The sequence below is a fragment of the Neopsephotus bourkii genome, unplaced genomic scaffold, assembly GCF_033783945.1.
Source record: "Neopsephotus bourkii isolate Nb327-2 ecotype Australia unplaced genomic scaffold, CSIRO-AGI_Nbou_v1 NB_1574, whole genome shotgun sequence".
Taxonomy (NCBI): Eukaryota; Metazoa; Chordata; class Aves; order Psittaciformes; family Psittacidae; genus Neopsephotus; species Neopsephotus bourkii.
Window position 1 is genome coordinate 2,737,278 of NW_026902050.1, and position 12,252 is coordinate 2,749,529.

The following is a 12,252-nucleotide window of genomic DNA, read 5'->3' on the forward strand; positions in this document are numbered from 1 at the left end:
TGAGAAAACCAGTATGTGTATCTCATAGATACCGTAAGACCACAGCAGGAAAATGGTAGAAAAATACAAAGGATTTTTTAAAATATATCCAGTAATTTCAATCAACTTTCACTATATGCTCCTCTTATGTCTCAGGCACAGTCATACTGTGATTTGGTATCATTTAGTCACACTGTGCTTTTGATAGAATGTTTGTAAGTGCCTTTGTACACTTCTCAGCAAATACTGCTGAAAGGAGTTTATAAAGTAAAGCAACAAGCTGTACAGAACAGACCGTATTTTCCATCTCTTCAGAAGAAGCATAGCAAGGAAAACACATGTGTTAGTAATTAGAAGTGCAGACCAGTACGCAGACCTGGAATACTTGAATCCTTTTAAGTGGCACATCTTCAAAAGAAAAACTACTTATAATTCCTACAGTACCAAAAAACTGCAAGGCAAAAGACAAATGCACATACTTCATTTGCTAAAAAGTTACAAAATTATGTCCAGAAGAATGGCTTAACTGGGTATCCAATTTCTATTTCCCCCCTGATGTCTCTAAGATGTTGGCACAATCGCTTCTGGCTTGGAGTTCAGACTGCCAGACCAACAAACTGCTCACTTCAATGTCTGAGACCCAAGAAAGCAGGTTCAGCAGTAACACTGTTAGCACCACAAAAGAGCAGAAAGACCTTGCCTTTTGACCAAGCTAATTTCAAAATAGAGACATTCTGTTTCAGTACTGGAAAATGCACTCACATGTATTTTAAACGGTCACACAAAGTATTCAGAGGCTACTGTTCACATTCTTGCAATTTTCTGTGTGTACATGTATGTGCATATATGTAAAAAACAGTTCCTAGATTAAATCTTTTTAAATATATCTTTTAATATAATAGGTCACCTTGGTGTGTTCAAACAGGTAGACTGGAATATCAGGGACTGTGATGATGATTTTAATAGTATGGTGCTCAAAATGCTACTAAGCTGTGCAAACATATTTGCTTGTCGCAAAGTGTCACAGTATGCTTTTCAAAAGCCACCAGAATGAGAAAAACTCCACCAAAACATATTGACAAAATACTTTCTTAATTAAATAAGTATGAACACTGTGGAAATATTTACATACTATTTCTAGTGGGCAAATGTTTAAGAAATTCAGTCACAGATCTGAACCATGCCAAGCACTGTATACACCAAAAAAATGGAATTTCATCTATAACTGCAAAGGTTACTGAATGAAATACAGTCTGTATTTGATATAACAGATTTTGAAGTCTTTGGAAATGCCCCTGTTGGGCACCTGAAGTCCCTTCAAGACTCTTAATTAGGTGTATGCTTCTATTTCTAACCCTCTGTATCCTGAGAAAGACCCTCCTCTAAAATTCAGTATAAAAGTAATTCAGTACAGGATTTGGTTTTTATTCACCTCTTCTGACAAACTGGGGGGAAAAAAGCTTGCTGTATACTGCCCTGATTTATGGTACCTCCTTTATCATTGTAGAGAATGTAAGAGATGTAAGCATAAGCTGAGGAGTTGGCAAGAACAAACCCCACTGTCCTATTGGCCATTTCAGAATTGCTATGAACAGATTGACCTAAACGCAGCTGCGGTCTGAAGTAATGTGCACAGAGCAATTGTTAGCTTTACCATATAGTATAAAACAATGCAGTTGCAACCTAACCTTTCCAATTTTACCACCGTTTTCGTGCTGGTGAAGGGACAGCCCTGATGAACCACACTGCAAATAAATAATCATGAAATCATGAGACCAACATATCGAAAATTAACCTGGACAAGAATCAGGTCTGTGTTTTTAAAACTACCTATTTGACAGTTTTGTGATCTTAAGCCTGTAAACTGACCTATCCGTTCCTCATTGTCTGGAATGGTGGAACAGTTAAAGCAGCAGATATTAGGGATTATTTGTAATTCTTGATTATACAAGAGAAATTTTTCTTCCATTTTTCTTCATGTTTTCTTTAAAATAGTCAGTGTTTTCATCACTTTATTTTCCCTAGGGTTCATATCTGGCAAAATCAGACAAATGAAAACTGGTGCTTAAATTGAAGCTCCAAGTGCTAAACAGGTACAGTGACAATCCCACACTGTTTATAGAAAGTCTTCAGGTAGTTAAGACTGCAAAACAGATTTTTTAGTATTTTGCAGGTAGTTTCCAGTGCAAAACCTAATTATGAAAAAAAAAAAACCCAACCAAAACCCTACCACCATAAACAAGCAAGCAAACCAGATACAACCTCTGACCTGAAGAAACACAGATTATCTATCAGCACGCTGTACAGTCAGCTTTGAAAATTATACAGTGGGTTTGTGGAGGCTTTATATCATCTCTGAATGAAAAAGCACAGGAAGACCTTATTTTATTGTTAAGACTACATTAAAAAATTGTCAGAGAGACTCTAAAATATAATATAAGACATGTTAGAATTTAACCTCAAACAGGATGAATTCGCTTGCTGCAAATTCCACAGAGGGAAAAATAAGAAAGTGGAGAACATACTGGTAGGTCTCACAGCAGAATCAGAGCTAAGCAAAAAATACTTTGGGAAACAAATTAGTAAAAGGTGTCTCTCCTCACTCTTTTTATTTTCACCACAGAGATGAAGTGCAGAGATGACTCACCAAGATTTGGCTGAGACATTGCCATAGATCTCTGCGGTACTGGTGTGGAAGTAGCTGCATGATGGTGGCTCATGTGGTTCAACGGTTGGTTCATAGTTTTTCGGGGATCTTGCCATGTTGTAATTTTCTCTATGTGACTGAAAAAGAAAAGATAAAAACACAAGCTTAACATGAAATAACCAAGTATATTATATTCATAGCTTGGCATAAAGTCACAGAAGTCCTATTTGCTTCTCTTATGCCACAGTTTTCCAACCTTCTGATCTCACTCTACGTGAAATTACGTATCATTGTAATTTATTCTTCTGATCTTCTGCCCCTGCCATTTTACCTTTTTTATGTACTACTGTTGAATAGCTACTATTACTTGAACAATGCGTGAATTCTATTATGATACTAAAAATCTGTGATGCACACTCATCTTCCAGACTATTTAATTATCCACTGTAAACCCTATATTACTCTGAAGACAATGGAGTAGTACATAAATCTGCACGAGATTTTACATCAAGATAAAGTGTGATCTCTGTATAATATTTTTTAACACAGAATACAGTGGTAAAGGAACTATGGTTTTGTTGCAACTGAAGGTTTTTGCTGAAATGCGTCAGTTTTGAAAGAAACTTATTAGGACAAGGATTTTAAGGATCAGCACGTAAATTCTATTTGAAGCAAGAAAAGAAAGAGGAACTATCTTAAAGCAATCAATAGTCTGGTATTTATCCAGGGACTGCCTGGTTCTGTGTCCAGCATTCACCCAGCTGAATAACCAGGCTACTGATTACTGGCTGGACTTTGATGGGTTTTCCTCTATTACTTTTTTGTTAGAAAACGTGTAAAGAGGTAAGTCTTTAAGAAGAACGTGTAAAGAAGAAAATATTAAGCATTCTCTGTCTGGAAAGCTATTGCAGTAGAGCTTCCATAAAAGCATGGTCTAACATCATCTTTACTGAACTCAAACTCATCACTGCTTTCACCTACACTACTAGCACTGCCATTACTGCTGTAAGCACTCCCACACCTTCAGGCTCAGCTGATCAGCTGCACCACTTCACATGCAAGTTCCCATCTATTATGATGTTATCACATATGAACTCTTTATAGCAGGCCTCTTGTATTACGAAAAATAATGTGAATTACAAGCAGGAGAAAAACCAGAAAAACAAAAACCCCAACTTGAACCACTTTTCAGTTCTTTAAAAAAGTGAAAGTCTTTGTAGAAATTTTCTTTTCCTGATATTTTACATTTAATGTATACTTCCAAAACTGTAACTGAAGATCACACTTTCACTTCAATGCTTGTCTAAGACTCACCCTTTAAGCTTTCAAGTCACCTCCTTTCTTCACAGCTTCTAAAATATCAGTTATAATTCATAGTGAAACCACCCTCCATTGCTTCTCCCTAGCATTAAGGCACCCCTCACTGAAAACCTTTATTATATTTTAGCTTTCATTCTTTTTACCCATACTTTTCAAATCTAAGAATTCTTGTTCCCAGTTCAGTTAAATGATCTTTTTCCAAAATTAAAAAATGTTATTCTGAATGAAAGATGCTGCTAGAACAATATAAATTGGGCAATGTTTTTTGTTAAGTCCTAAAGGAGATGAAAAACAGTTTGACTGTTTTGTTCTTTTGGCATTTTAATTCAAATAAAGAAGCTACACTTCATGAAAGCTGTAAGTTTTGGAATATCAACATATAATGCAAAAGATGAAACATGTTTGTAAACATGAGTTTTAGTGATTAAATTAATACTGTCGTGATGAAACTTATGTAAAAACATTTCTCACTTTACAATGCTGTTTTGGGTTTTTTGTTTGGGTTTTGTTTGTTTGGGTTTTTTTGTTTTGGGGGGGTTGGGGGGGGTTTATAAAAACATAGTAAAATTTAAGCAGAAAGCTTAAAATTAAATTAGACTTTTTTCCCTGTAATATTACTCTCTTAAAAAATGAAAGCACAAATACCTGTTAGGAAAACTTAAAGCGTAAGTTAAAGTATTTATGAAATCAGTTGTATTAAGCAATCTGTAACTTCTTTGAATATATTCCTCACTCTTAACTACAAATCCAAAACCTTCCACTAGAACTGTCAATTACGTATGGTGAGTGATAACCAGAAGTGCTCTTAACAAAAAGCCACACTAGAATACTGAAATGGTCAACTTCAAAATTCTGTGTTATCAAAGTTCTTTTCAGCAGGAAGCTCCCCACAGCTGTGGACAAAGGGACTCCACACCACCCACCATCTCTGTGTGAAACTTATCTCAAAATACAGTTTGATGTTCATGTTGTTTTGCTGGTGACAGGACATGTCCTATGAGAAATGGCTGAGGACTCTGGGTTTGTCTCATTTGGAGAAAAAGAGGCTGAGGGACAACCTTGACCTTATTGCTCTCTGCAGCTTCCAGAGAAGGGGATATGGAGAGGGAGGTGCTGAGCTCTTCTTCCTGGGACCAAAGGACTGGATATGTGGGAATGGTTCAAAGCTGCATCCATCAAGGGAGGTTCAGACTTGATATAATTAGGAAGCATTTCTTTACCAAGAGGTTCATCAAACACTGGAACAGGCTTCCTAGAGATGTAGTTAATGGCCCATGCCTGCTTGATTTTGGGAAGCGTTTATTTGGACAATTCCCTTAATAATATGCTTTAACATTATGTCAGTCCTGAAGTGGTCAGGCAGTTGGACCTTATGATCATAGTAGGCCTTTTCCAATTGAACTATTCTACTCTATCTCGATGATGCTATTACTTTATGCAAAATGCAATGTAGAGAAAAGCAAAAATAATCTGCTCTTCTTTGCAAAATATGTCAGCAAGTACTGAAAGTAGACATTGAGCAAAATACAGAATTTGTCATTTAGGCCTTGATCCTGAAGCACTGAATTCACCAAAAGTTTTACAGATGCCAAAGGAAAGTAGGTCATGGTCTTAATTTTGCACAGATACTGCATGGCAGATATTTAGGAAAGAGCATGGTATCAGGAATGCTTGGTTGCAGCTGGCAGTCCATTACAATAAGTATTAATTTCTTTGTCTTACACTTTTTACACAGAGCCACTGGGTTGACTTTATTGAAACTGTAAAAAAAAAAAAAAAAAAATCATATAGGATTTAGGTAACAGAAGTCATTAGAAATGTTCTTCAGCAATTCAGTTTATATAGTGCTGACAGTAAAATTATCAGCTCAGCAAAACTTGTCAAAATTATAACTTTGAAAAACATTATATAAGAACAGTATCATGTTTAGTGTTATCCTCAGTATACTTTAAAAGCCAAGGGTCAAGCAATAGTTACACTTTTACAAAAACATTCTTTGTAACACCTCCTGTTGAAGTACTTGGTTTCTGATCACCACATTAGGATGAAATGAACAGTAATTCTGTGTTTTGGGTTCAGCAGGAACAGTCCTTTTTCTCCTTCTTAGTAGCTGCTGCAGTGTTGTGGTTTTGACTTTCAGCCTGGGAACAGTGCTGATAACACAGACGTTTTTAGTTGCTGCTCAGTAATGTTTACTCTGACCAAGGACTTTCTGAGTCTCATGCTCTGCCAGGGAAGAGGGGAAGCCGGAAGGAAGCAGAGATAGGACACCTGACCCAGACTAGTCAGAAGAGTATCCCATACTACATTACGTCATGCCCAGTATATAAACTGGGAGGAGTTACTCAGAAGGGCTAGACCACTGCTCGGGTCTGGCTGGGTATCGGTAGGCAGGTGGTGAGCGGTTGTATTCTCTTCCCTGGTTATTTCCTTTATCATTATTATCATTGGTGGTAGCAGCAGTGATTTGTGTTATACCTTAGTGACTGGACTGTTCTTATCTCAACCCGTGGGAGTTACATTCTTTCGAGTCTCCTCCCTATCCCTCCGGGAGCAGGGGGAGGAAGAAGGTGGAGGAGTGAGCAAGCGTTTGTGTGGTTCTGAGTTACTGGCTGGGCTTAAACCACAACATTCTGTAAAGGAGCTTTTTTCCACATTGTACCAGAGGACAATTTTTCATCCCTTTCCTTTTTTTAAATATGCCCACTTAAAATGTCCTGCCTACAAGGATTATGAGGAAGAGATCTGTCATCTGCTTTCCCTGAAGTACACGTCTTTTCTGATTTATCTACATAGTGAGGCAGTTGGCATTAACCCAAGGCAACCAGCATCAAGTCAGCACAAAACATGAAGAAACACATAATCTAGGATCAATAATAAGGAAGTATTTTCTAACTTAGTGTCTTTCTCAGATGTATTTTTATTGCCTTGCAGATTTTCTCCTTTTTCACTTGAAATAAGAGTTGCAAATTTAAAAACACTCCATCAAGTTTTATTAAATTCATAAAGCCTCTTCTCACATAAAAGTCGTCATAATAAAAGATTAAAATGTTCTGCAAATTGCTATCGAAAGCAACCAGACATGAAACTGTAGCTGAAAAATACTGCTTTTGTTCAAAATCTGTTTGATCCTTCTTACTGAGAAAACAATCTGTACCCGAGTTACACATGTGAGAAGCATGGCAATGACAACCATTTAGCAGCACTTCCTAATTTACAGAAGAGCTGAAAATTGATCAAAAATTTAAGGATCATAGCCCTTAAGGAATCCAGCTGAATTTAAAATAAAACAAAACATGGGAATTTTCTGTGTAAACATGGTAACTTCTTAGCAGCCACTGCGAAGACCCAGGAGTGGCCTTGCTTACCCTCCTTGGGACCATCCTGACAGTGTACAAACACATCTTCTTCATTAAAAAACCACGCAGACAGATTGTCTGAAACAGAACCCTCAAATATGGCATTGATATTATGATTCAAGATCAAGTAATGACTGGCTGTTGCTACAATTTATTACGCTAACCACTAAACCAGTTTGGTTTTATCCAGTTATTAAAGGCTGTTAAACATTAGACAATGCTTATTTAACAACTTAAGATAGTAGAATCGAAAACCCAACATTCTCTAAAATCACACTACGATTCTAAAATAAAGGGCTTGGTTTCAGGACAGAAATACCTCCCTCACTCTGATTTACGTTGTTTATATAAACCTTGCCCCTTGATTTCTGTACAGGTATCAAAAAGGTTACATTAAACTTTGCAGAAACAGGTACCAGTTAGTTCCACCTTAAATGTATTGGATTTATACTGGAACAAAAGATTTTGGTGCAACACCTTTTTTTTTTTTTTTACAGAAGAATAAAAGAAAATGTATCAGTGACAGGAATTAGCCTTTTTTGATATTCTTACAGCCTCTTGGGTACCAGAACTGAAAAAATTCAATTTGGAACACCCTATTTCTATTAAAGGCCAGTGAGTAATAACATTAAACATTACAGGTAGATTTCAAACACTAAAATGTAGAATACTATCCTAAAATTAAGGACCTTCATCACTAAATCCAATTCAAGGACAGTTACCTGGGTACACTCACCAAACGACAGGCTGCTCCCATCCATAACCCTGTTGCAAATGTTCAAGTAATGCACACCGTGTTTGAGCAGCCAGATCAGATCTAGTCACAATGAGCAGGAGTGAGAGTAGCGTTTTAGCTCTGAGGTTTTGTTTAAAAAGTATGATACAGTTTGATCTTGGTGAAGCTGTGATTTCATGACTGGCTGAGGACAATCCAAGTCCATGCTGCTGTTGAGAGGGGAAGTCCCATGTCCCCAGCCATGTGTTCTCCCCTTTTTCTTGGCTTAACAGTATTGATCCCGCAGTCATGCAGCCTGCCAAATCAGGTTAAGCAAACCCTTACAGCTAACACTACTAATTTCTTACTATTTTCTGTTTTGCGATTTGTTTTTTTGCTGGCCTCTCATCCAACCAGTTGTATGGTTGCATGATGAAGGGAGAGAAAATTCACAGGCTTAGTGGCGGAAGAGCAACATTGCTAATTATGAAACCACACCCTTTCACCATTTGTTTCCACCCTGGAAAAAAAAAAAAAGTCACTTATACATGTGAAATTTCAATTTAATCAAGACCATTTATTCATCTCTGCAATGTGTATCTGTACACAAGAAAGAAAAACACTACAGAGAGAACCCCTAAATATCCTTATCTGGGATTCTATCAATCCATCTGTTCCTTGTTTTATTATTTCCAAAACTGTTAAACCCAGAAGGATTTTTTTCTTGGCATAGATCTCACGGCCTACAATGAGACAAAAAACAAAGCTTCAGATAAAAGCAAGTTACATGTGCTAGAAATCTTGTCTTCATTGTTAAACTGTACCTCACGGGTGACCTGCTTGGAAGACAGTAAAATCTGTACTTTTCCCAACATCTGAGCTCTGCCCGGGTACTGGACAGAGAAGAAAGCATTAAACCCCTGGCCTAAGTGTCGCCATGGCACTGACTTGCATGCTAGTTTTATCCACTTTATCAATGAAATTATATTGTTATAAATCGCTTTACACATTAACTGGGGTTTTCCAATGTCTGTACAGAAAGATAACCTGTTACACTACATCTGTCTAAATTAATAAACACCACAAAAATATCCTTCATTCAGTCCTAAGAGTTATATTCTGTTTCTGTAAGTTGTAAGAGGTTTTCACTTCCCTTGAGAAAGAAATTATTTGTCTACAATGCTAATCTATGCTTTTCCTTTTTGCATAGTTTTCTGCAAATGCCAATAACATTTTCATTTCAAAAGTTTTTCGTAAAATAGCTCCAAAGTTATGCAAATAATATTTTTCCATTTCCCTTGTAATTTTTACTTTTTTTTTTCCCTGAAAGGCAGGGTGAGAAGAAAATAGGAGTTGGAATAGTAACACAATCTTGGTTTAAAAATGTATATGAATAAAACCAAATGCTTTCTGTAACAAGTATTATTATACTTCCTCAACCAAAGATGAAGCTGAAACTCAGTGTAAGAACAATTATGAAAAAAGACTGACTTATGAATGGTCCAGATATACAATTATTTACTCTTCTATTACCTACTTAATAACAGGTAATATTTTTTATTGCAAACATCTTTTATTGCATCCCATTTTCTGTTCATTGTCTACACACATTATCCAAAAAGACAACCTGAGAGTTTGGAACAGAACTGGTGAGACAGTTCTTTGCTATAAATTTTGGAGGGAAGTGTCTCCATTACATGTGTATGAATCCGAAGAGGAAAAGCCCCAAACTTTAAAGAAATCTTGCCTAATCTATACTACGGAAGGTTCACTATGAAGTAGCGGAAACTGCTATGTAGAAACAATGAACTTTTAAGACTTGCTCCTGTAACATTCTTATTTGATGAATATTCCAACACATGACAAGGTAGCCCCAAAATACATATTCAAATTCTCATGTTTAAGTTTTTCAGAAGCAAGCTTTGCATTTCTTCTTCCTATAAATCCTAGTATCAGAGTAGGCCATTTCTCAACACGGTCTTAATTCATAAATAAGCAGGCTAGGAAAGAAGGGACATTAATTTTAACTTCTATTTCTGCATCACAGATGAGACTGATGGAGGGTCTTCACAGCAAACAAGAAGTTCCAGTGTTTCCACTGAAATCAGGGAAGTATTTACCACTCACATGAAATACCCCAGGTATCTGTCAAGCGTGATAGAGAACATGCTATTATAAATGGCACCCCAAGCTGCCCAAATCACAGCATTCACACCCATAAAAAGTGCTACGATGCACAAACTCAGTAAGTGGTAAATTGTTTTCCAATGGTAGCCCCTCATCAGAGAAAAATTAAAGCAAAGTTTGGATGTAAACAACTCAGTATTTTACTTGGACTTTTGATTCTGTTCCACCTGTTGTACTGTAGGCTTTCGTTAAATGCTTCCTGTTGGGGTATCTGCTTCCCACTTTGAAATGACAATGTTCTTCAGAACTTGTGCTACTGCCGGGTACTGCATTTTTTAATCCACCACAGCCTTGCCAAGGCAGCTCAGTTATTTTAAATTAGCAAGCAGCAGCATGAAGTATACTAATTTTCTTTCTGCTTGTACTAACTCCAACAACAAATGTATCTCAGTAGGTTCTATTTTCAGACTCTTTTTTGTTTGGTTTTTTTTTTCCTCTAGTATTAGGAAGTTCAAATCTGTTCATCTAAAAAGGTTTAAGGGGAATGAACCAATTTGAAATACATTATTCCATAAGTGCACTGTCACCTGAAATAACACAACCTTAGAATTTGGCTAATGCTGTAGTACTTGTATGGGATCCTTTATCAGGCTTTGTCATATGAATTTTCTGACTGAGCCACATCAAAGTAAAGCTGCTTCAAGGCAAGTGGGAAGCTGATGACTGAGGAGCATGAACAGCCCTCATGTTCTGACTCATTAACTGCTCTGAACACCACCACCACTCACACTGCCTTGGAGCACCTCCAGGCATCTGCTTCCGGCTACACCACCATTGCTAAACATTGGGAAATCTGTTTACATCTCTGCAGACAGAGCCAAATCATTGCCCAACTTTTTCTCTGTCCCTCTGTTCCTTGTAAACAAAAAAGGGAAAAAAAGGAAGCTTGTCTCAAGCAAGAGTCCATTCAGTGTTTTGACACTGCGTGATGTGACAGATATACTTCTATACAGATGGAAAGTTTTTTAAATTTAAGAAAAATACCTTGGGGCCACAACATCCCAGTCTATTGTGTGAGCTTGTGCATGGTACTGCAGTGCAATTTCTGGTAAAACTACAGTCACAGCCAAGCCACACAGTATTTCAGTAACCATTATCATGCAGGATCTAGCAGCAAATGAGAAATTGTGTATAAGCTTTTAGTGCCTTAGAAACTTGCTTTAAAACATGCTGGTATAAAACAAATTATTGACACAAACCAGAGATGCTCCCAGTAACTGCAGGAGCAGCCCTCCCATCCCTGCCCTTGGCAGGTGGGTTGGGACTAGATGATCCTAAGGTCCTTCCTAACCCTAACTATTCTGTGCTTCTGCCCTGCCAGGGCCTCAGTCATACTCTCAAGTAGGGCTCCCACTCTCTAGGCAAGGTGGGCTTTCTCCCCTGAGGAGGAGTTTGTCATTTTGTCCCTCTCTTCGGTCCTGATGAAAGCATCCATTAGTATCACAAGTCAGGTGGCCCAGAACTCCTGAGGGCTCACAACCCACATGAGCAGTACACCTTCAATGTAACCACCAGCATAGCTCCAGCACAGCCTGAAGACAGCTGGCGGAAAGAAGAAAGAAAAAATCATGGTTTTTTCTTATTAATACCTTCATCTGTGTAGAGGCCTAACCCACAAGGCTGATAGCATTCAGTCCATCAAAATATAAAAGGTTCAGCAGCATTTAAAGTTTTGCAGTACATTTTGTGAGGTCACAGTGTCACAGTCAGTCCTGCACCTTGCTCATTCCCATCTTCTGCAATCTCCTTAGTTCATCTGGTACAACTAGCTTAAGCTATGGACAGCAACTCAAATTAGTGGAGAGATCCACATTAAAAATAGAACTAATAAATATAATTATTAATATACTGGATCAGTTTAGCACAACTTAAGTGTTGCTACAAAAGTTGGAGTGATTGGTCAAGGCAGGAACTCTTTACACATTTCCTCATGGATTTTCACGCTGGGCTAGATAAAACATCAGCTGTCCAGAAATAAGGCCTTCTCTGCATGCAGAGAGCTGCATGCAACTTCCCCCTCAACAGCTATTCCAACACAAGAGCTC

At 37.6% G+C, this 12,252-nt stretch overlaps 2 protein-coding genes across 3 annotated transcripts in view; both read right to left on the bottom strand.

The window, feature by feature from the left end:
- The window catches only part of PFN2 (profilin 2), a 135,307-nt gene that overhangs the window by 28,017 nt on the left and 95,038 nt on the right, over positions 1-12,252 (bottom strand). The gene's annotated exons all lie outside the window — the stretch shown is intronic.
- The window catches only part of WWTR1 (WW domain containing transcription regulator 1), a 68,760-nt gene that overhangs the window by 27,988 nt on the left and 28,520 nt on the right, over positions 1-12,252 (bottom strand). The window contains exon 2 of the mRNA XM_061371512.1: positions 2,627-2,763. Within this exon, the coding sequence (XP_061227496.1) occupies positions 2,627-2,763 (137 nt within the window). The remainder of the gene's footprint in view (positions 1-2,626; positions 2,764-12,252) is intronic.